Source organism: Sturnus vulgaris, chromosome 37 (genome assembly GCF_052056855.1).
Source record: "Sturnus vulgaris isolate bStuVul1 chromosome 37, bStuVul1.hap1, whole genome shotgun sequence".
Taxonomy (NCBI): domain Eukaryota; kingdom Metazoa; phylum Chordata; class Aves; order Passeriformes; family Sturnidae; genus Sturnus; species Sturnus vulgaris.
This window is the reverse complement of record NC_142279.1, coordinates 432516-457584: the sequence shown is the minus strand read 5'-3', so window position 1 is coordinate 457584 and position 25069 is coordinate 432516. Positions and strand designations below refer to the sequence as shown.

Sequence of the window (25069 nt, the reverse complement as noted above, 5' to 3'; positions counted from 1 at the left end):
CTGAGACAGGTAACACACACCTGGACAGGTAACACACACACCTGGGACAGGTGACACACACACCTGGACAGGTAACACACACCTGGAACAGGTAACACAGACACCTGGGACAGGTAACACACACACCTGGGCAGGTAACACACACCTGGAACAGGTAACACACACCTGAGACAGGTAACACACACACCTGGGACAGGTGACACACACACCTGGACAGGTAACACGCACACCTGGGACAGGTAACACACACACCTGGAACAGGTAACACACACACCTGGGCACACCTGGGACAGGTGACACACACACCTGGAACAGGTAACACACACCTGGGCAGGTAACACACACACCTGGACAGGTAACACACACACCTGGGACAGGTAACACACACACCTGGACAGGTAACACACACACCTGGGCAGGTAACACACATACCTGGGACAGGTAACACAGACACCTGGGACAGGTAACACGCACACCTGGGACAGGTGACACACACACCTGGGACAGGTAACACACACACCTGGACAGGTAACACACACCTGGGACAGGTAACGCACACACCTGGGCACAGCTTGGACAGGTAACACACACTTGGGACAGGTGACACACACACCTGGACAGGTAACACGCACACCTGGGACAGGTGACACACACACCTGTGCACACCTGGGATAGGTAACACACACACCTGGGTATACCTGGGCACACCTGGGACAGGTGACACACACACCTGGGCAGGTAACACACACACCTGGGACAGGTGACACACACACCTGGGACAGGTAACACACACACCTGGGACAGGTGACACACACACCTGGGACAGGTGACACACACACCTGGGATAGATAACACACACACCTGGGACAGGTAACACACACCTGGGACAGGTAACACACACACCTGGGACAGGTAACACACACCTGGATACACCTGGGACAGGTTACACACACCTGGGACAGGTAACACACACACCTGGGACAGGTAACACAGACACCTGGGACAGGTAACACACCTGGGACAGGTAACACACACACCTGGGACAGGTAACACACACACCTGGGACAGGTAACACACACCTGGGACAGGTAACACACACCTGGATACACCTGGGACAGGTTACACACACCTGGGACAGGTAACACACGCACCTGGGACAGGTAACACAGACACCTGGGACAGGTAACACACCTGGGACAGGTAACACACACACCTGGGACAGGTAACACACCTGGGACAGGTTACACACACACCTGGGACAGGTGACACACACACCTGGGACAGGTGACACACACACCTGGACAGGTAACACACACCTGGGACAGGTAACACACACACCTGGGACAGGTGACACACACACCTGGGCACACCTGGGACAGGTGACACCGATCTGGTGTCCCCAGGCTCCTGGTGCTGTCTCGTGGTGCCGTCTCCAGGTGACCCTGGGTGGACTTTGGTGACCCGAGGGTGACCCAAGGGTGACATTTGATGAGGTTTGGTGACATTTGGTGACCCATGGGTGACCTTTGGTGACGTTTGGTGACGTTTGGTGACCCATGGGTGACATTTGGTGACGTTTGGTGACCCGAGGGTGACATTGGGTGACATTTGATGAGGTTTGGTGACATTTGGTGACCCATGGGTGACATTTGGTGACGTTTGGTGACCCGAGGGTGACATTGGGTGACATTTGATGATGTTTGGTGACGTTTATTGACATTTGGTGACCCCTGGGTGACGTTTGGTGACATTTGATGACACTTGGTGACATTTCCTGACCCATTGGTGACATTTGGTGACATTTGGTGACCTTTGGTGACATTTCTTGATCCATGGGTGACGTTTGGTGACATTTGGTGACATTTTCTGACCTATGGGTGACATTTGATGACGTTTGATGACCCATGGGTGACGTTTGGTGACATTTGATGACCTTTGGTGACATTTCCTGACCCATGGGTGACATTTGCTGACATTTGATTGCCTTTGGTGACCCATGGCTGACATTTGGTGACATTTGGTGACCCATGGGTGTCCCTGGTGACATTTGGTGACATTTCCTGACCCAATGGGTGACATTTGGTGACATTTGGTGACCCCTGGGTGACATTTGGTGACCTTTGGTGACACCTGGGTGACGTTTGATGACATTTGGTGACCCCTGGGTGACATTTGGTGACCCCTGGGTGACCCGTGGGTGACATTTGGTGACCTTTGGTGACCCCTGGGTGACCTTTGGTGACCTTTGGTGACCCGTGGGTGACATTTGGTGACCCGAGGGTGACCTTTGGTGACTCCTGGGTGCCATTTGGTGACCTTTGGTGACATTTGGTGACCCGAGGGTGACCTTTGGTGACCCCTGGGTGCCATTTGGTGACCTTTGGTGACCACTGGGTGACCTTTGGTGACCCGTGGGTGACCTTTGGTGACCCGTGGGTGACATTTGGTGACCTTTGGTGACCTTTGGTGACCCCTGGGTGACCTTTGGTGACCCGTGGGTGACCTTTGGTGACCTTTGGTGACCTTTGGTGACCCCTGGGTGACCTTTGGTGACCCGTGGGTGACCTTTGGTGACCTTTGGTGACATTTGGTGACCCCTGGGTGACCTTTGGTGACCCATGGGTGACCCGTGGGTGACATTTGGTGACCTTTGGTGACCCGTGGGTGACCTTTGGTGACCCCTGGGTGACCTTTGATGACCTTTGGTGACCCCTGGGTGACCTTTGATGACCTTTGGTGACCCGTGGGTGCCATTTGGTGACCCGTGGGTGCCATTTGGTGACCCCTGGGTGCCATTTGGTGACCTTTGGTGACCTTTGGTGACCTTTGGTGACCCGTGGGTGCCATTTGGTGACCCCTGGGTGCCATTTGGTGACCTTTGGTGACCTTTGGTGACCTTTGGTGACCCGTGGGTGACGTTTGGTGACCTTTGGTGACCCGTGGGTGCCATTTGGTGACCCGTGGGTGCCCTTTGTTGCCGTTTGTTGCCATTGGCCGTGGCCAGGAGGGCGTGGTCTACGCCGTGGAGTTCTCGCACCGCTCGGGCCGGGACCTGCTCAACGTGGCCAAGAAACGAACGAACGTCGTGCCCGTGATCGAGGACGCGCGGCACCCCCACAAATACCGCATGCTCATTGGTCAGTCCCACAAATACCGCATGCTCATTGGTCAGAGCACAAATACCGCATGCTCATTGGTCAGTCAAAAAAATACCGCATTCTGATTGGTCAGAGCAAAAAATACCGCATTCTGATTGGTCAGAGCACAAATACCGCATGCTCATTGGTCAGTCCCACAAATACCGCATGCTCATTGGTCAGTCCCACAAATACCGCATGCTCATTGGTCAGTGATCATAGATACCGCATTCTGATTGGTCAGAGCACAAATACCGCATGCTCATTGGTCAGTCCCACAAATACCGCATGCTCATTGGTCAGTGATCATAGATACCGCGTGCTCATTGGTCAGTCCCACAAATACCACATTCTGATTGGTCACAGCACAAATACCGCATGCTCATTGGTCAGTCCCACAAATACCGCATTCTGATTGGTCACAGCACAAATACTGCATGCTCATTGGTCAGTGATCATAGATACCGCATTCTGATTGGTCAGTGATCATAGATACTGCATTCTGATTGGTCAGTGATCATAGATACTGCATTCTGATTGGTCACAGCACAAATACCGCATGCTCATTGGTCAGTGAAAAAATACCGCATTCTGATTGGTCAGAGCAAAAAATACCGCGTGCTCGTTGGTCAGTGATCACAAATACCGCATGCTGATTGGTCAGTGATCATAGATACCGCGTTCTGATTGGTCAGAGCAAAAAATACCGCATGCTCATTGGTCAGTGCCAAAAATGCCGCATGCTCATTGGTCAGTGATCATAGATACTGCCTTCTGATTGGTCACAGCACAAATACCGCATGCTCATTGGTCAGTCCCACAAATACCGCGTGCTCATTGGTCAGTCAAAAAATACCGCATTCTGATTGGTCAGAGCACAAATACCGCATGCTCATTGGTCAGTGATCACAGATACTGCGTTCTGATTGGTCACAGCACAAATACCGCATGCTCATTGGTCAGTGAAAAAATACCGCGTGCTGATTGGTCAGGGATCACAGATACCGCGTTGTGATTGGCCAGAGCACAAATACCGCATGCTCATTGGTCAGTGATCACAAATACCGCGTGCTCATTGGTCAGTGATCACAAATACCGCGTGCTGATTGGTCAGGAATAACAAATTTTGGGGGGAATTCCAGGATTTTTGGCCCAAATTCCGGGATAATTTGGGATCATTAATTTGGGATAACTCGGGGTCATTAATTTGGGATAATTCGGGATAATTAATTTGGGGTAATTAATTTGGGATAATAAATTTGGGATTATTTGGGACAATTATTTTAGGGTCATTTGGGATCATTAATTTGGGATCATTTGGGATCATTTGGGATCATTAATTTGGGATCATTTGGGATCATTTGGGATCATTAATTTGGGGTAATTAATTTGGGATAATAAATTTGGGATGATTTGGGATAATTTGGCATCATTAATTTGGGGACATTTGGGATAATTAATTTGGGATAATTCGGGATAATGAATTTGGGATCGTCTGGGAAAATTCGGGGTAATGAATTTGGGATAATTGGGGCTAATTAATTAGGGCTAATGAATTAATTAATTGGGGCTAATTACCCCGTGTCCCAGGCATGGTGGATGTGATTTTTGCTGACGTGGCGCAGCCGGACCAGACGCGGATCGTGGCCCTGAACGCGCATCACTTCCTGCGCTGCGGGGGGCACTTCCTCATCTCCATCAAGGTACAAACCAGTATAGACCAGTATAAACCAGTATGGACCAGTATGGACCAGTATAGACCAGTATGGACCAGTATAGACCAGTACAGACCAGTACAGAGCACACACACATCACTTCCTGCGCTGCGGGGGGCACTTCCTCATCTCCATCAAGGTACAAACCAGTATAGACCAGTATAAACCAGTATGGACCAGTATAGACCAGTATAGACCAGTACAGACCAGTACAGACCAGTATGGACCAGTACAGACCAGTACAGAGCACACACACATCACTTCCTGCGCTGCGGGGGGCACTTCCTCATCTCCATCAAGGTACAAACCAGTATAAACCAGTATGGACCAGTATGGACCAGTATAGACCAGTATGGACCAGTATGGACCAGTACAGACCAGTACAGACCAGTACAGAGCACACACACTTCACTTCCTGCGCTGCGGGGGGCACTTCCTCATCTCCATCAAGGTACGGACCAGTATAGACCAGTATAGACCAGTATAAACCAGTACAGACCAGTACAGACCAGTACAGAGCACACACAAATCACTTCCTGCGCTGCGGGGGGCACTTCCTCATCTCCATCAAGGTACAAACCAGTATAAACCAGTATAAACCAGTATAAACCAGTATAAACCAGTATAAACCAGTATAGACCAGTATAAACCAGTACAGACCAGTACAGAGCACACACACATCACTTCCTGCGCTGCGGGGGGCACTTCCTCATCTCCATCAAGGTACAAACCAGTATAAACCAGTATGGACCAGTATGGACCAGTATAGACCAGTATAAACCAGTATGGACCAGTATGGACCAGTACAGACCAGTACAGACCAGTACAGAGCACACACACATCACTTCCTGCGCTGCGGGGGGCACTTCCTCATCTCCATCAAGGTACAAACCAGTATAGACCAGTATAAACCAGTATAAACCAGTACAGACCAGTATAAGCCAGTACCGGCTCTGACTGGTTCTAAGCGATGCTGAACTGGTTCTTTCTGGTGTTAAACTGGGATTGAACTGGTTTGAACTGGTTTTACCTGCCGTTTAACTGGTTCTGAGTGGTTCTAAGCGGCATTTAACTGGTTCTAACTGGTTTGAACTGGTTCTGACTGGTGCTGAACTGAGACTGAACTGGTTTTAGCTGATGTTTAACCAGTTCTAACTGGTTCTAAGTGGTGTTAACTGGTTTTAACTGGTGTTTAACTGGTTCTAACCGGTTCTAACTGGTGTTTAACTGGTTCTAAGTGGCTCTAACTGGTCTGAACTGGTTTGAACTGGTTTTTACTGCCATTTAACCAGCTCTAACTGGTTCTAAGTGGTGTTTAACTGGTCCTGACTGGTGTTGAACTGGTTTTAACTGGTTTGAACTGCTGATAACCGGTTCTAACCGGTTCTGAGTGGTGCTGAACTGGTCCTGACTGGTGTTGAACTGGTTTGAACTGGTTTTCACTGGTTCTAACTGCCATTTAATGGCTCTGACGGGCTCTTACTGGTGTTGAACTGGTTCTGACTGGTGCTGAACTGGTTTTGACTGCCATGTAACTGGCCCAAACTGGTTCTAACCGGTTCTAAGTGGCATTTAACTGGTTCTAACTGGTGTTTAACTGGTTCTAACTGGCCCTAACTGGTTCCAAACTGGTTCTAACTGCTGTTTAACTGGTTCCAAACTGGTCAGAACTGGTTTCAAACCGGCCAGAACCGGTTCTAAGGAGTTGGGCCCGGTTCCAAACCGGTCAGAACCGGTTCCAAACCAGCCAGAACCGGTTCTAAGGAGTTGGTCCCAGTTCCAATCCGGTCAGACCCGGTTCTAAACCGGTTAGAACCGGTTCCAATCCGGTCAGAACTGGTTCCAAAGCGGCCAGGACCGGTTGCAGACCGGCCAGAACCAGTCCTAAGGGATCGGTTCCGGTTCCAAACCGGTCAGACCCGGTTCCAGTCCGGTCAGACCCGGTTCCAAACCGGCCAGAACTGGTTCCAAACTGGTCAGAACCGGTTCCAATCCGGCCAGAACTGGTTCCAGTCCGGTCAGACCCGGTTCCAGTCCGGTCAGACCCGGTTCCAGTCCGGTCAGACCCGGTTCCAATCCGGCCAGAACTGGTTCCAAACTGGTCAGAACCGGTTCCAATCTGGCCAGACCCGGTTCCAATCCGGTCAGACCCGGTTCCAAACTGGTCAGACTCGGTTCCAATCCGGTCAGAACTGGTTCCAATCCGGCCAGAACCGGTTCCAAACTGGTCAGACCCAGTTCCAAACTGGTCAGACCCGGTTCCAATCCGGCCAGACCCGGTTCCAGTCCGGCCAGACCCGGTTCCAATCCGGCCAGACCCGGTTCCAATCCGGCCAGACCCGGTTCTAAACCGGCCAGACCCGGTTCCAGTCCGGCCAGACCCGGTTCCAATCCGGCCAGACCCGGTTCCAATCCGGCCAGAACCGGTTCTAAGCCCGGTCCCGGTTCCCCAGGCCAACTGCATCGACTCGACGGCGCCGGCCGAGGCCGTGTTCGCGGGCGAGGTGAGGAAGATGACGGCCGAGAGGATGAAGCCGCAGGAGCAGCTCACCCTGGAGCCCTACGAGAGGGACCACGCCGTGGTGGTCGGCGTCTACCGGTACTGGGTTATACTGGGTTATACTGGGATGGACTGGGAGGGGAAAAAACGGGAGGTTTGGGCACAAAAATGGCGGTTTTGGGGTGAAAAATGGGGATTTTATGGGTGAAAATGGGGATTTGGGGGGTGAAAATGGGACTGGGAGGGACTGGGATGAACTGGTTTATACTGGGATGGACTGGGTTATACTGGGAGGGGAAACAACGGGAGGTTTGGGCACAAAAATGGCGGTTTTGGGGTGAAAAATGGGGATTTTGGGGGTGAAAATGGGGATTTTGGGGGTGAAAAGGGGACTGGGAGGGACTGGGAGGGACTGGGAAGGGATTGTGGGGGACTGGGTTGTACTGGTTTATACTGGGAGGGACTGGGAGGGGAAAAAATGGGAGGTTTAGGGCTCAAAAATGGCGGTTTTGGGGTGAAAAACGGGGATTTTGGGGGTGAAAATGGGAATTTTGGGGGTAAAGAGGGGACTGGGGGGGGACTGGGATGAACTGGTTTATACTGGTATGGACTGGGAGGGGAAAAAACAGGAGGTTTGGGCTCAAAAATGGCGGTTTTGGGGTGAAAAACGGGGATTTTGGGGGTGAAAATGGGGATTTTGGGGGTGAAAAGGGGACTGGGAGGGACTGGTTTATATTGGGATGGTCTGGGTTATACTGGGAGGAACTGGGAGGGGAAGAAATGGGAGGTTTAGGGCTCAAAAATGGCGGTTTTGGGGTGAAAAATGGGGATTTTGGGGGTGAAAATGGGACTGGGGGGGGACTGGGATGAACTGGTTTATACTGGTATGGACTGGGTTATACTGGGAGGGGAAGAAATGGGAGGTTTGGGCTCAAAAATGGCGGTTTTGGGGTGAAAAATGGAGATTTTGGGGGTGAAAATGGGAATTTTGGGGGTGAAAATGGGACTGGGAGGGACTGGGAAGGGATTGTGGGGGACTGGGTTGTACTGGTTTATACTGGGAGGAACTGGGAGGGGAAAAAATGGGAGGTTTAGGGCTCAAAAATGGCGGTTTTGGGGTGAAAAACGGGGATTTTGGGGGTGAAAATGGGGATTTTGGGGGTAAAGAGGGGACTGGGGGATACTGGGAGGGACTGGTTTTTACTGGGATGGACTGGGTTATACTGGGAGGGACTGGGAGGCGAAGAAATGGGAGGTTTGGGCTCAAAAATGGCGGTTTTGGGGTGAAAAATGGGGATTTTGGGGGTGAAAAATGGGGATTTTGGGGGTGAAAAGGGGACTGGGAGGGACTGGGTTATATTGGGATGGTCTGGGTTATACTGGGAGGAACTGGGAGGGGAAAAAATGGGAGGTTTAGGGCTCAAAAATGGCGGTTTTGGGGTGAAAAATGGGGATTTTGGGGGTGAAAATGGGAATTTTGGGGGTAAAGAGGGGACTGGGGGGGGACTGGGATGAACTGGTTTATACTGGGAGGGACTGGTTTATACTGGGAGGAACTGGGAGGGGAAAAAATGGGAGGTTTAGGGCTCAAAAATGGCGGTTTTGGGGTGAAAAATGGGAATTTTGGGGGTGAAAATGGGACTGGTTTATACTGGGAAGGGATTGTGGGGGACTGGGTTATACTGGGTTATACTGGGAGGGGAAACAACGGGAGGTTTGGGCACAAAAATGGCGGTTTTGGGGTGAAAAACGGGGATTTTGGGGGTAAAGAGGGGACTGGGGGGGACTGGGATGAACTGGTTTATACTGGGATGGACTGGGTTATACTGGGAGGGGAAAAAACGGGAGGTTTGGGCTCAAAAATGGCGGTTTTGGGGTGAAAAACGGGGATTTTGGGGGTGAAAATGGGAATTTTGGGGGTAAAGAGGGGACTGGGGGATACTGGGAGGGACTGGTTTTTACTGGGATGGTCTGGGTTATACTGGGAGGCACTGGGAGGGGAAAAAATGGGAGGTTTGGGCTCAAAAATGGCGGTTTTGGGGTGAAAAATGGGGATTTTGGGGGTGAAAATGGGACTGGGAGGGACTGGGTTATACTGGGAGGGCCCTGGGTGTGCAACTGCTCTGTACTGGTTTGTACTGGTCTGTACTGGTCCATACTGGTCCGTACTGGTCTATACTGGTCCATAGTGGTTTATACTGGTCCATACTGGTTTATAGTGGTCCGTGCCGGTTTATACTGGTCCATACTGGTTTATACTGGTCCATACTGGTCCGTACTGGTTTATTCTGGTCCATACTGGTCCATACTGGTTTATACTGGTCCAGACTGGTTTATTCTGGTGCTCACGGCCCCTCTCTCCCCCCAGGCCCCCTCCGAAGGAGAAATGACGTCATCGCACCTCCGGCCCGCCAGGGGCCGCCAACAGCGGGGGCGTGGCCTAGGCCGGAAGTGCTCGCCGCTGATCCGGAAGTGGGCGTGGCCTGACCCGGAAGCGGTTCCGGGTGTGAGGGGTGGGGGGGGGGGGGCCCGGGGGGGGTTTTGTTAAATAAAGGAAAATTGGTTAATTGGCGTCGTTAATTAATTAATCAGGGCTTGATTAATGGGTGGGGGCGTGGTTAATGGGGTAGTGAAAGGGATTCGGGGCATTAATGGAATTATTAATGATTAATTAATTAAAGGCTGCTCGCTGCAGGTAATTAATTCGCTTTTATTAATTAAGGGTTATTAATTGCTGTGAAGGGTTAATCAGTTAGCTTTCATTAATTAGGGGTGATTAATTGCTGTGAGGGGTTAATGAATTCCTGGGCATGCTAATTACTGGGAGGTTATTAATTAATTTATCTAATTAGTGGGGGGTGAATAATTACAGGCGTGCCTTAATTGGAGTTAATTTGTTAATTAAGTGGGGATTGAGTTAATTAAGGGCAGAGCGGGGTTTTTAATTAATTCTTCGGGTTAATTTTTGGACTGGGAGATGTTAATTGGGGTTAATTAATTAATGGGAGCGGTTAATTAGCCGCAGGGTTGATTCGTTGCCGTTTTAATTAATGGGGTTAATTAATGACGGGGTTAATTAATGACGGGGTTAATTAATGACGGTTAAATAAGGCCTGGGGGGGAACTGGGAGGGGATACTGGGATGGGTCTGGGCCTTACTGGGATGGACTGGGAGGGAACTGGGATTGAACTGGGGTGAACTGGGAATGAACTGGGATTGAACTGGGGTGAACTGGGAGGGTTTTGGTGGTTACTGGGATGGACTGGGAGGGGATTGAGGGTTACTGGGGTTGAACTGGGAGGCAACTGGGATGGACTGGGAGGGACTGGGATGGACTGGGAGGGAACTCAGGGGTTACTGGGAGGGGATTGAGGGTTACTGGGATGGACTGGGATGAACTGGGAGGGATTTGGATGGACTGGGATTGAACTGGGATGGACTGGGATGAACTGGGATTGAACTGGGAGGGGATTGAAGGTTACTGGGATGAACTGGGAGCACTGGGAGGGGATACTGGGATGGGTCTGGGCCTTACTGGGATGAACTGGGATGAACTGGGAGCACTGGGAAGGGACTGAGAGGGAACTCAGGGGTTACTGGGAGAGGATTGAGGGTGACTGGGATGAACTGGGAGGGGTCTGTGAGGTTACTGGGATGAACTGGGCTGAACTGGGAGCACTGGAAGGATGAACTGGGGGTTACTGGGATGAACTGGGAGGAGTAACTGGGGTGTACTGGGAGGAACTGAGTGCAGAGGGTTACTGGGATGGACTGGGATGAACTGGGATCAAACTGGGATCGAACTGGGAGGGGATTGAGGGTTACTGGGATGGACTGGGATGAACTGGGATTGAACTGGGAGGGGATTGAAGGTTACTGGGATGAACTGGGAGCACTGGGAGGGGATACTGGGATGGGTCTGGGCCTTACTGGGATGAACTGGGAGCACTGGGAGGGGACTGGGAGGGAACTCAGGGGTTACTGGGAGGGGATTGAGGGTTACTGGGATGGACTGGGATGGACTGGGAGGATGAACTGGGGGTTACTGGGATGAACTGGGAGGAGTAACTGGGGTGTACTGGGAGGAACTGAGTGCAGAGGGTTACTGGGATGAACTGGGATGAACTGGGATCGAACTGGGAGGGGATTGAAGGTTACTGGGAATGAACTGGCATGAACTGGGAGCACTGGGAGGGGATACTGGGACGGGTCTGGGCCTTACTGGGAGCACTGGGATGAACTGGAGGGGAACTGGGAGGGATCTCGAGGGTTACTGGGATGAACTGGGATGAACTGGGAGGGCGCTGGGCTGAACTGGTTTGAACTGGTTTGAACTGGGAGTTTCCCAGTTGGAGGCCCCGGAGGTGCTGAGTCAGCGCGGCCGCTCCCAGTCCCGCCCAGTTTGGGACTGGGGCCAACTGGGATCGGGAACTGGGAGAGCCCGACCGGCCCGGGGGGAACTGGGAGGGACTGGGATTGAACTGGGATGAACTGGGATAGACTGGGATAAACTGGGGGGTACTGGGATTGGACTGGGATTGAACTGGGAATGAACTGGGAGGGGGCTGGGATGGACTGGGATAAACTGGGGGGTACTGGGATTGGACTGGGATTGAACTGGGATGGACTGGGATAAACTGGGATGGACTGGGAGCAACTGGGATGGACTGGGAGCAACTGGGATGGACTGGGATGAACTGGGGGATACTGGAATTGGACTGGGAGCAACTGGGATTGAACTGGTTTGGACTGGGATGAACTGGGATGAACCGGGATTGAACTGGGACAGACTGGGATTGAACTGGGATGAACTGGGGTGAACTGGGATTGAACTGGTTTGGACTGGGATGGACTGGGATGAACTGGGATTGAACTGGTTTGGACTGGGATGAACTGGGATGGACTGGGATGAACTGGGATTGAACTGGGATGGACTGGGATGAACTGGGATGGACTGGGATGAACTGGGATGGACTGGGATGAACTGGGATTGAACTGGGATGAACTGGGATGAACTGGGATTGGACTGGGATGAACTGGGATTGAACTGGTTTGGACTGGGATTGAACTGGTTTGGACTGGGATGAACTGGGATGGACTGGGATGAACTGGGATGAACTGGGATGAACTGGGATTGAACTGGGATGAACTGGGATGAACTGAGATTGAACTGGTTTGGACTGGTTTGAACTGGTTTGAACTGGGATTGGATTCTCCCGTTTTTTCCCCATTTTTGGGGATTTTTTTTCCCTTTTTTATTTTGGGATTTCCCCAATTTTTTGGGATTTTCCTCCTCATTTTTGGGGGGAATTTTCCCCATTTTTGGGAATTTCCCCAAATTTCCAGAATTTTCCTCTCATTTTTGGGGATTTTTCCAAATTTTTTTTATTTTTATTTTTCCATTTTTTGGGGATTTCTTCCCCATTTTTTTGGGATTTTTTTCCCCCCTTTTTTTGGGATTTTCCTCCCCAATATTTGGGATTTTTTCCCATTTTTCCAGGATTTTTTTCCGCCATTTTTGAGGGATTTTCCCCCATTTTTTGGGATTTCTTCCCCATTTTTGGGGGAATTTCCCCCCATTTTCCAGGATTTCCTCCCCCCTTTTTTGGGATTTTTTCCCCCATTTTTTTAGGATTATTCTCCCCCATTTTTTAGGATTTCTCCCCCCTTTTTTTGGGAATTTTCCCCCATTTTTTCGGGATTTTCCCCCCGTTTTCCAGGATTTCTCCCCCATTTTTTGGGGAATTTTTCCCCATTTTTGGGGGAATTTTCCCCCATTTTTTCGGGAATTTTCCCCAATTTTTTCGGGAATTTCTCCCCAATTTTTTCGGGAATTTTCCCCATTTTTTTAGGATTTCTCCCCTTTTTTTTTTGGGAATTTTCCCCATTTTTTAGGGAATTTTTCCCCAATTTTTTCGGGAATTTTCCCCATTTTTTTTAGGATTTCTCCCCCATTTTTTGGGGAATTTTTCCCCCTTTTTTTTTGGGAATTTTCCCCATTTTTTTAGGATTTTTCCCCCTCTGGCGCTCCCGGGAGGGAATTTTGGGATGAGAGCGGCGCTTCCTCCTCCCCCTCCCCCTCCTCCTCCTCCTCCTGCCGAGAATTCCCGAGAATTCCCGAGGATTGCCGAGGGTTCCCGAGGGTTCCCGAGGATTGCCGAAGATTCCGGGATCGGGATCGGGATCGGGACAGGTGAGAAATCCGGGATCGGGAATTTTGGGGGGTCCCGAGGGGATTTTTTGGGATTTTCCGGGGGAATTTTGGGATTTTCCGAAGGAATTTTGGGATTTTCAGGTGATCCCGAGAGGATTTGGGGATTTTCCGGGAAAATTTTGGGATTTTCCGGGGGCATTTCAGGTGATCCCGAGAGGATTTGGGGATTTTCCGGGAGGATTTTGGGATTTTCCGGGGGAATTTTGGGATTTTCCGGGGAAATTTTGGGATTTTCAGGGGGATTTGGGGACTTTTCCGAAGGAATTTTGGGATTTTCCGGGAGGATTTTGGGGTTTCCTGGGGGAATTTTGGGGTTTTCCATAAGAATTTTGGGATTTTCCGGGGGAATTTTGGGATTTTCAGGTGATCCCGAGAGGAATTTTGGGATTTTCTGGGAGGATTTGGGGATTTTCCGGTGATCCCGAGGGGATTTTGGGATTTTCCGGGAGGATTTGGGGATTTTCCAAAGAATTTTGGGATTTTCAGGTGATCCCGAGAGGATTTTGGGGTTTCCTGAGGGAATTTTGGGATTTTCCGGGAGGATTTGGGATTTTTCCAGAAGAATTTTGGGATTTTCTGGGTGAATTTTGGGGTTTTCAGGTGATCCCGAGAGGATTTTGGGATTTTCCAGGGGAAATTTTGGGATTTTCCGGGGGCATTTCAGGTGAACCCGAGGGAATTTTGGGGTTTCCTGGGAAATTTGGGATTATCCAAAAGAATTTTGGGATTTTCCGGGGAGATTTTGGGGTTTCCTGGGGGATATTTGGGATTTTCCGAAGGAATTTTGGGATTTTCCGGGAGGATTTTGGGGTTTTCAGGGGGATTTTGGGATTTTTCCAAAAGAATTTTGGGATTTTCTGGGGGAATTTTGGGATTTTCCGGGGAAATTTTGGGATTTTCAGGTGATCCCGAGAGGATTTTGGGGTTTCCTGGGGGAATTTTGGGATTTTCCGGGAGGATTTTGGGGTTTTCAGGGGGATTTTGGGATTTTTCCAAAAGAATTTTGGGATTTTCTGGGGGAATTTTGGGGTTTTCAGGGGATCCCGAGAGGATTTTGGGATTTTCCAGGGGAAATTTTGGAATTTTCCGGCGGAATTTTGGGGTTTTCCGAGGGAATTTTGGGATTTTCCTGGGGGATTTTTTTGGAATTCCAGGAAGATCCCGGGAATTTTGGGGTTCCTGGGTGGAATTTTGGGATTCTCGGCTGAAATTTTGGGGTTTCTTGGGGATTTTGGGATTTCCGGGTGGAATTTTGGGGTTCCTTGGTGGATTTTTGGGGGTTTTTGGGTGGAATTTTGGGTTTTTTGGATGGAATTTCGAGGTTTCCTGGGAATTTTGGGGTTCCCGCCTGGAATTTTGGGGTTTCCTGGGAATTTTGGCATTCCCGGGTGGAATTTTTGGATTCCCGAGAGGATTTTTGGGGTACCCGGGTGGATTTTGGGGGCTTTTGGGTGGAATTTGGGGCTTTTGGGTGGAATTTTGGGATTTCCGGCTGGAATTTTGGAGTTTTTGGGTGGAATTTTGGGGTTTTTGGGTGGAATTTTGGGATTTCCGGCTGGAATTTTGGAGTTTTTGGGTGGAATTTTGGGGTTTTTGGGTGGAATTTTGGGATTTCCGGGTGGAATTTTGGAGTTTTTGGGTGGAATTTTGGGATTTTTGGGTGGAATTTTGGGGTTCTTGGGTGGAATTTTGGGGTTTTTGGGTGGAATTTTGGGATTTCCGGGTGGAATTTTGGAGTTTTTGGGTGGAATTTTGGGATTTTTGGGTGGAATTTTGGGGGTTTTGGGTGGAATTTTGGGGTTTTTGTGTGGAATTTTGGGGGTTTTGGGTGGAATTTTGGGATTTCCGGGTGGAATTTTGGGATTTCCGGGTGGAATTTTGGGTTTGGGCTTTCCCTGCTCCCCAATTCCCGTTCCCGCCCCTCCCCCCCTTTCCCCTCCCCCTTCCCGATTTCCCCTCCCCCCCCCTTTTCCCGGGACTTTTTTCCCCAATTTTTTTCTCCTTTTTTTTCCTTTTTTCCTTCCCTTCTTTCCCTTTTTTTTTCTTTTTTTCCCATTTTTCCCCCTTTTTTCCCTTTTTTCCCATTTTTTCCTCCTTTTTTCCCAATTTTCAATTTTTTCCCCTTTTTATTCCCTTTCCCCTTCCCCTTTTTTTCCCATTTTTTTCCCATTTTTTTCCCATTTTTTTCCCTTTTCCCCTTTTTTCTTTCCCCCATTTCCCTTTTTCCCTTCTTTTCTTTTTTCCCTTTTTTCCTTTTTCCCCCTTTCCCCCCAAAATTCCCATTTTGCCCAAAATTCCCGTTCCCCAAACCCCAAATTCCCATTTTTTCCCCCCCAAAATCCGCGTTTTCCCTCCCAAAATTCCTGATTTCTCTCCCAAAATTCCCTTTTTTCTCCCAAATTCCCTTTTTTCCTTCCTAAAATCCCCATTTTCCCCACAAAATTCCCATTTATTTCCCCAAAATCCCCATTTTCCCCCCCCAAAATTCCCATTTTTTCCTGCAAATTCCCTTTTTTCTTCCTAAAATTCCTATTTATTTCCCCAAATTCCCATTTTCCCCCAGAATTCCCAAATTTCCCTCCCAAAATTCCCAATTTTTCCCCCAAATTTCCCAATTTTTCTCCCAAATTTCCCATTTTTTTTCCCCAAATTTCCCATTTTTCTTCCCAAAATCCCCATTTTTCCCCAAATTCCCTTTTTTTCCCCCAAAAAATCCCATTTATTTCCCCAAAATTCCCAAATTTTCCCCCCAAATTCCCATTTTCTCTCCCCATAATCCCCATTTATTTCCCCAAATTTTCCCTTTTTCCCAAATTTCCCATTTATTTCCCAGAATCCCATTTTCCCCAAATTTCCCATTTTTCCCAGAATTCCATTTTTCCCATAATTCCCATTTTCCCCAAATTTTCCCTTTTCCCCATAATTCCATTTATTTCCCAGAATTCCCATTTTTCCCAGAATTCCCATTTCTTTCCCCGAAATTTCCCATTTTTCCCAAATTTCCCATTTTTCCCACAATCCCATTTCTTTCCCAGAATTCCATTTTTCCCAAAATTCCCGATTTCTTTCCCTAATTTCCCATTTCTTTTCCCAGAATTCCCATTTTTCCCAGAATTCCCATTTTCCCCAAATTTCCCATTTTTTTCCCAGAATTCCATTTTTTTCCCAGAATTCCATTTTTCCCACAATTCCCATTTTTCCCAAATTTCCCATTTATTTCCCAAATTTCCCATTTTTTCCCCAGAATTCCCTTTTTTTTTTTTTTTTTTTTTTTTTTTCCCAGAATCCCTCGGGATGCGGCTCCTGCTCCTCCTCCTCCTCCTGCTGCCCCCGGCCTCAGGTGAGACCCCAAAAACACCTGGGGGACCCCAAAAATTCACCTGGGGGACACCAAAACTCACCTGGGGACCCCAAAACTCACCTGGGGACCCCAAACTCACCTGGGGGACCCCAAAATTCACCTGAGTGACCCCAAAATTTACCTGGGGGACCCCAAAATTTACCTGGGGGACCCCAAAAACACCTGGGGGACACCAAAATTCACCTGGGGGGACCCCAAAAACTCACCTGGGGACCCCAAACTCACCTGGGGGACCCCAAAATTTACCTGGGGACCCCAAAACTCACCTGGGGATCCTAAAACACCTGGGGGGACCCAAAAACACCACCTGGGGGGACCTAAAAACTCACCTGGGGACCCCAAAACTCACCTGGGGACCCCAAAAATTCACCTGGGGGACCCCAAAATTCACCTGGGGACCCCAAAACTCACCTGGGGGACCCCAAAAATTCACCTGGGGACCCCAAAATTTACCTGGGGACCCCAAAACTCACCTGGGGACACCAAAAATTTACCTGGGGATGCCAAAAATAACACCTGGGGGGACCTAAAACTCACCTGAGACACCAAAAACTCACCTGGGCGACCCAAAATTTACCTGGGGGACCCAAAACTCACCTGGGGGACCCCGAAAGTCACCTGGGGAACCCCAAAATTTACCTGGGGACCCCAAAACTCACCTGGGGATCCTAAAACACCTGGGGGGACCCAAAAACACCACCTGGGGGGACCTAAAAACTCACCTGGGGACCCCCAAAACTCACCTGGGGACCCCAAAAATTCACCTGGGGGACCCCAAACTCACCTGAGTGACCCCAAAAACTCACCTGGGGATCCTAAAACACCTGGGGGGACCCAAAAACACCACCTGGGGGGACCTAAAAACTCACCTGGGGGACCCCAAAACTCACCTGGGGACCCCAAAAATTCACCTGGGGGACCCCAAAATTTACCTGGGGACCCCAAAACTCACCTGGGGATCCTAAAACACCTGGGGGGACCCAAAAACACCACCTGGGGGGACCTAAAAACTCACCTGGGGACCCCAAAACTCACCTGGGGACCCCAAAAATTCACCTGGGGGACCCCAAAATTCACCTGGGGACCCCAAAACTCACCTGGGGGACCCCAAAAATTCACCTGGGGACCCCAAAATTTACCTGGGGACCCCAAAACTCACCTGGGGACACCAAAAATTTACCTGGGGATGCCAAAAATAACACCTGGGGGGACCTAAAACTCACCTGAGACACCAAAAACTCACCTGGGCGACCCAAAATTTACCTGGGGGACCCAAAACTCACCTGGGGGACCCCGAAAGTCACCTGGGGAACCCAAAATTCACCTGAGTGGCCCCAAAAAATCACCTGGGGAGCCCAAAAAACACCTGGTGGATCCCAAAATTTACCTGAGGATCCCAAATCTCACCTGGGGGATCCCCAAAACTCACCTGGGGAGCCCAAAAATTCACCTGGGGGAACTCAAACTTCACCTGGGGGAGCCCAAAGCTCACCTGGGGAACAAAGACCTCACCTGAATCACTGCAAAACTCACCTGTCCCCACCCCAAACCTCACCTGTGAGAGCCAAACCTCACCTGAGTGACCTAAACCTCACCTGAGTGACCCAAAACCTCACCTGAGTGACCCAAAACTCACCTGGGGGAGCCCAAACCTCACCTGAGTGACCCAAAACCTCACCTGAGGCACCTGAAACTCACCTGGGGGAGCCCAGAGCTCACCTGGGGACCCAAAACTCACCTGAGGAATTCAAACCTCACCTGAGTGACCCAAAACTCATCTGGGGACCCAAGACTCACCTGAGGGAACTCAAACCTCACCTGAATCACTGCAAAACTCACCTGGGCCCACCCCAAACTCACCTGTGAGAGCCAAACCTCACCTGAGTGACCCCAAACCTCACCTGAGTGACCCCAAACCTCACCTGAGACACCTGAAACTCACCTGGGCAACTCAAACCTCACCTGAGTGACCCCAAACCTCACCTGAGTGACCCAAACCTCACCTGAGTGACCCCAAACCTCACCTGAGTGACCCAAACCTCACCTGAGGGAACTCAAACCTCACCTGGGACTCCCCAAACCTCACCTGTGCCCCACCCTGGCTCACCTGTGCCCCACCTTGGCTCACCTGTGCCCACCCTGGCTCACCTGTGCCCCACCCTGGCTCACCTGTGCCTACCTTGGCTCACCTGTGCCCACCTTGGCTCACCTGTGCCTACCTTGGCTCACCTGTGCCCCACCATGGCTCACCTGTGCCCCACCCTGGCTCACCTGTGCCCCACCGTGGCTCACCTGTGCCCCACCGTGGCTCACCTGTGCCCCACCTTGGCTCACCTGTGCCCCACCGTGGCTCACCTGTGCCCACAGGTGCGCGGGTGGCCAGGTGGGTGCTGGACGGGCACACCTGTGCCCCACCTTGGCAGGCCGCTCTGTTCCGGGGTCGCCGTTTCGTCTGCGGGGGGACCCTGGTGGCGCCCAGGTGGGTCCTGACGGCGGCGCATTGCCACGCCCCCGGGTACGGACAGGTAACGGGGACACACCTGGGGACACACCTGGGACAGCTGGGACACACCTGGGGACACACCTGGGGATACCTGGGACACACCTGGGCACACCTGGGGACACACCTGGGGACAGCTGGGACAGCTGGGACACACCTGGGGACAGCTGGGACACACCTGGGACACACCTGGGGATACCTGGGACACACCTGGGACACACCTGGGGACACACCTGGGACAGCTGGGACACACCTGGGGACACCTAACATACACCTGGGCACACCTGGGATATACCTGGGCACACCTGGGTATGGGGGGGACACACCTGGACACACCTGGGGACAGCTGGGACACACCTGGGACACACCTGGGGACACCTGGGACACACATGGGGACAGCTGGGACACACCTGGGGACACCTGGGACAGCTGGGACACACCTGGGGACACCTGGGGACACACCTGGGGACACACCTGGGGACAGCTGGGGACACACCTGGGGACACACCTGGGGACAGCTGGGGACAGCTGGGACACACCTGGGCACACCTGGGGACAGCTGGGGACACCTGGGGACACCTGGGACACACCTGGATACACCTGGGATATACCTGGGGACAGCTGGGGGACACCTGGGGGGACAGCTGGGATACAATTGTGATACACCTGGGAGACACCTGGGTACACCTGAGCATGGGGGAGGGCTCACCTGGGCACAAAGGGAGGGGCCCAAGTCACACCTGGGTGTGGGTTGGGCTGACATGGACAGGTAACGGGCTCACCTGGGGCTCCTGTCCCACCTGTGTCACCTGTCCATGTCTCACCTGTCCATATCTCACCTGTCTCACCTGTCCTGTCCCACCTGTCTCACCTGTCCATGTCTCACCTGTCCATGTCTCACCTGTCTCACCTGTCCATATCTCACCTGTCCTGTCTCACCTGTCTCACCTGTCCATATCTCACCTGTCCATGTCTCACCTGTCTCACCTGTCCATATCTCACCTGTCCATGTCTCACCTGTCCTGTCTCACCTGTCCTGTCTCACCTGTCTCACCTGTCCATGTCTCACCTGTCCATGTCTCACCTGTCCTGTCTCACCTGTCCATATCTCACCCGTCTCACCTGTCCCCTCCCCCCACAGCCCCATCACCGTCCGCCTGGGCGGCCGCGGTCGCCACCAGGTGCGCCCAGGTGAGCCCCCCCTGGACGAACCAGGTGAGCCTCCGGGGGCAGGTGAGGCCTCACCTGGGCCAGGTGAGCAGCGGCGCCGCTCCCTGCGGATCTTTCGCTTCCCCGGCTACAACGAGAGCTCCAAGGACGGGGACCTGATGCTGCTGCGGCTGCAGGTGCCCGCACACCTGAGCCGCCAGGTGAGCCCCCTGCCGCTGGCTCACACCTGCGCCCCACCCGGAACCACCTGCCAGATCTCCGGCTGGGGATCCACCACCAGCCCCGAAGGTGAGGGACAGGGACAGGTGAGACACACCTGGGACAGGTGAGGGACAGGGGGGACAGGTGAGACACACCTGGGGACAGGTGAGGGACAGGGGGGACAGGTGAGACACACCTGGGGACAGGTGAGGGACAGGGGGACAGGTGAGACACACCTGGGACAGGTGAGGGACAGGGGGGACAGGTGAGACACACCTGGGGACAGGTGAGGGACAGGGGGACAGGTGAGACACACCTGGGACAGGTGAGGGACAGGGGGGACAGGTGAGGGACAGGGGGGACAGGTGAGACACACCTGGGACAGGTGAGGGACAGAGGGGACAGGTGAGACACACCTGGGACAGGTGAGGGGGGTGGGAAAGGTGAGACACACCTGGGACAGGTGAGGGACAGGTGAGACACACCTGGGACAGGTGAGGGGGGTGGGACAGGTGAGACACACCTGGGACAGGTGAGGGACAGGGGGGACAGGTGAGACACACCTGGGACAGGTGAGGGGGGTGGGACAGGTGAGACACAACTGAGATAGGTGAGGGACAGGGGGACAGGTGAGGGACAGAGACAGGTGAGGGACAGGGACAGGTGAGACACACCTGGGACAGGTGAGGGACAGGGGGACAGGTGAGACACACCTGGGACAGGTGAGGGTCAGGTGAGGGACAGGGGGACAGGTGAGACACACCTGGGACAGGTGAGAAACACCTGGGACAGGTGAGGGTCAGGTGAGGGACAGGGCACAGGTGAGTCACACCTGGGACAGGTGAGAGGTGGAATATGGGGTTACCTGGGCACAGGTGAGAGCTCAGATCAGCTGTTACCTGCCCAGGTGTGTCCCCAGGTGTGACCCCAGGTGTGTCCCCACAGTGACGTTCCCCAAGGACCTGCACTGCAGCCAGGTGAGGATCATACCTGAGCTCACCTGTCGCCGCATCTACCCCGACTCCATCACCCCCAACATGGTCTGTGCCGGAGAGCCCCGGAGCCGCGCCGACACCTGCCAGGTGAGACGGGACAGGTGAGACAGGTGTGGGATGGGACAGGTGAGATGGGACAGGTGAGACAGGTGTGGGATGGGACAGGTGAGACAGGTGTGGGATGGGACAGGTGTGATGGGACAGGTGAGACAGGTGTGGGATGGGACAGGTGGGACAGGTGTGGGATGGGACAGGTGAGATAGGACAGGTGAGACAGGTGTGGGATGGGATAGGTGAGATGGGACAGGTGAGACAGGTGTGGGATGGGACAGGTGTGAGATGGGATAGGTGTGAGATGGGACAGGTGAGATGGGACAGGTGAGACGGGACAGGTGTGAGATGGGACAGGTGTGAGATGGGACAGGTGAGACAGGTGTGGGATGGGACAGGTGTGAGATGGGACAGGTGAGACAGGTGTGGGATGGGATAGGTGAGATGGGACAGGTGAGACAGGTGTGGGATGGGACAGGTGTGAGATGGGATAGGTGTGAGATGGGACAGGTGAGATGGGACAGGTGAGACGGGACAGGTGTGAGATGGGACAGGTGTGAGATGGGACAGGTGAGACAGGTGTGGGATGGGACAGGTGTGAGATGGGACAGGTGAGACAGGTGTGGGATGGGATAGGTGAGATGGGACAGGTGAGACAGGTGTGAGATGGGACAGGTGTGGGATGGGACAGGTGTGGGATGGGACAGGTGAGATGGGACAGGTGAGACAGGTGTGGGATGGGACAGGTGTGGGATGGGACAGGTGTGGGATGGGACAGGTGTGTGCAGGAGAGCCCCAGAGCTGTGCTGACACCTGCTGGGTGAGATGGGACAGGTGAGACAGGTGTGATACAGGTGAGACTGGAGAGGTGTCATACAGGTGTGATACAGGTGTGATACAGGTGGGATGATCAGGACAGGTGTGATACAGGTGAGGGATGGGACAGGTGTGATACAGGTGAGATGGGACAGGTGTGATACAGGTGTGATACAGGTGAGATGATCAGGACAGGTGTGATACAGGTGAGGGATGGGACAGGTGAGGTGATTGGGGCTCGATCCCAGGTGAATTTGGGAGATTTGGGGGAATTTTGGGTGAATTTGGGGCCTTTTTTGGGTCATTTTGGGTCATTTTGGGACATTTTGGGACATTTTGGGAAATTTTGAATCAGTTTGGGGCAATTTTGGAACAATTTTGGGGCAATTTTGGGTCATTTTGGGCAATTTTGGGGATTTTGAGTCAACTCAGGGCAATTTTGGGTCAATCTGGGTCGGTTTTGGGTCAATTTGGGGCAATTTTGGGTCAATTTGGGGCAATTTTGGGTCAATTTGGGGGATTTTGGGTCACTGTGGGGGGATTTTGGGTCACTTTAGGACAAATTTGGGTCAATTTTGGGTGGTTTTGGGTCAATCTGAGTCGGTTTTGGGTCAATTTGGGGGATTTGGGGTCACTGTGGGGGGATTTTGGGAATTTCGGGGATTTTGGGTCAATTTGTGACAATTTTGGGTCAATTTGGGGCAATTTTGTGTCAGTTTGGGGGGATTTTGGGTCAATTCGTGGCGACTTTGGGTCAATCTGGGTCGGTTTTGGGTCAATTTGGGGCGATTTGGGGCATTTTGAGACAATTTTGAGTCAATTCGGGGCAATTTTGGGACAATCTGGGTCGGTTTTTGGGTCAATTTGTGGCGATTTTGGGTCCATTTGTGTTTTTGGTCAGTTTGGGGCAATTTTGGGTCAATCTGGGGGGATTTTGGGTCAGTTTGAGATGATTTTGGGTCAATTTGGGGCAATTTTGGGCATTTCGAGGCAATTTTGAGTCAATTCAGGGCAATTTTGGGTCAAACTGGGGGATTTTGGGTCAATTCGTGGCGATTTCGGGTCAATTTGGGGGCTTTGGGGTCAATTTGGGGTAATTTTGGGTCACTTTGGGACGATTTTGGGTCAATTTGGGGCAATTTTGGGCATTTTGAGGCAATTTTGAGTCAATTCAGGGCAATTTTGGGTCAATCTGGGGGATTTTGGATCAATTTGGGACGATTTGGGGTCAATTTGGGGCAATTTTGGGTCAATTTGGGGGATTTTGGGTCACTTTGAGATGATTTTTGGTCATTTTAGGGCAATTTTAGGACAATTTGGGGGATTTGGGGTCAATTCAGGGTAATTTTGGGTTAATTTGGGGCAATTTTGAGTCAATTTGGGGCAATTTTGAGTCAATTCAGGTCAATTTTGGGTCAATCTGGGTCGGTTTTGGGGTCAATTTGTGGCGATTTTGGGTCAGTTTGTATTTTTGGTCAGTTTGGGGCAATTTTGGGCATTTTGAGGCAATTTTGAGTCAATTCAGGGCAATTTTGGGTCAATCTGGGTCGGTTTTTGGGTCAATTCCTGGCTATTTGGGGTCAATTTAGGGCAATTTTGGGTCAATTTGGGGGATTTGGGGTCACTTTGAGATGATTTTGGGTCAGTTTGGGGGGATTTTGGGTGAAATCAGGGTAATTTTTGGTCAATTCGTGGCGATTTTGGGTCAATCTGGGTCGATTTTGGGTCAATTTGTGGCGATTTTGGGTCAATTCGTGCCGATTTCGGGTCGATTTGGGCCATTTGGGGTCACTTTCGGGTAATTTTGGGTCAATCTGGGTCGATTTTGGGTCAATTTGGGGCGATTTTGGGTCAGTTTGAGATGATTTCGGGTCGATTTGGGCGATTTGGGGTCACTTTAGGGTAATTTTGGGTCAATCTGGGTCGGTTTTGGGTCAATTCCTGCCGATTTCGTGTCCCTTTCTTGCATTTCCCCCCCTCCGGGCTCATTTTTTGGGGCGATTTCGGGGTTTTTTGGGGTCGAATCCTCTCGGATTTTCTCTGAATTTTTTTTTTTTTTTTTTTTTTTTTTTTTTTTTTTGCGGGAGTCTCACCCCTGACCCCTCCCCTTCCCCCCCCCTCCCCAAATTTTGTCCCCCCAGGGCGATTCCGGGGGTCCCCTGATGTGCAACGGGCGCCTGCAGGGGGTCACCTCCTGGGGGCCGGGGGTGTGCGGGGACCCCCAGAAGCCGGGGGTCTACGTCAACCTGTGCCGCTACAGCCGCTGGCTGCGAGCCACCATGGCCCAGAACTGACCCCCAAAAAACGGCCCCCAAACATCCAGGGGTGCCCCCCGAGAGCCTGAAAATGCCCCCCAAAAAATCCACCCCGAAATCCCAAATAAAAAACAAAAAAATCGCCTCAAAATC

General features: G+C 51.7%; 2 protein-coding genes across 2 annotated transcripts in view; both read left to right on the top strand.

The window, feature by feature from the left end:
• The window catches only part of FBL (fibrillarin rRNA 2'-O-methyltransferase), a 16065-nt gene extending 6146 nt beyond the window's left edge, over positions 1-9919 (top strand). The window contains exons 6-9 of the mRNA XM_088155317.1: positions 3005-3137; positions 4728-4840; positions 7306-7451; positions 9721-9919. Of these exons, the coding sequence (XP_088011443.1) occupies positions 3005-3137; positions 4728-4840; positions 7306-7451; positions 9721-9742 (414 nt within the window). The 3' untranslated portion in view covers positions 9743-9919. The remainder of the gene's footprint in view (positions 1-3004; positions 3138-4727; positions 4841-7305; positions 7452-9720) is intronic.
• On the top strand, positions 9914-25069 carry LOC148220488 (kallikrein-14-like). Its single transcript, XM_088155331.1, has 7 exons — positions 9914-10047; positions 13362-13546; positions 16851-16907; positions 19296-19443; positions 20570-20886; positions 21745-21881; positions 24803-25069. The coding sequence occupies exons 2-7, from the start codon at positions 13402-13404 to the stop codon at positions 24953-24955; spliced, it is 957 nt and encodes a 318-aa protein (XP_088011457.1). The 5' UTR covers positions 9914-10047; positions 13362-13401; the 3' UTR covers positions 24956-25069.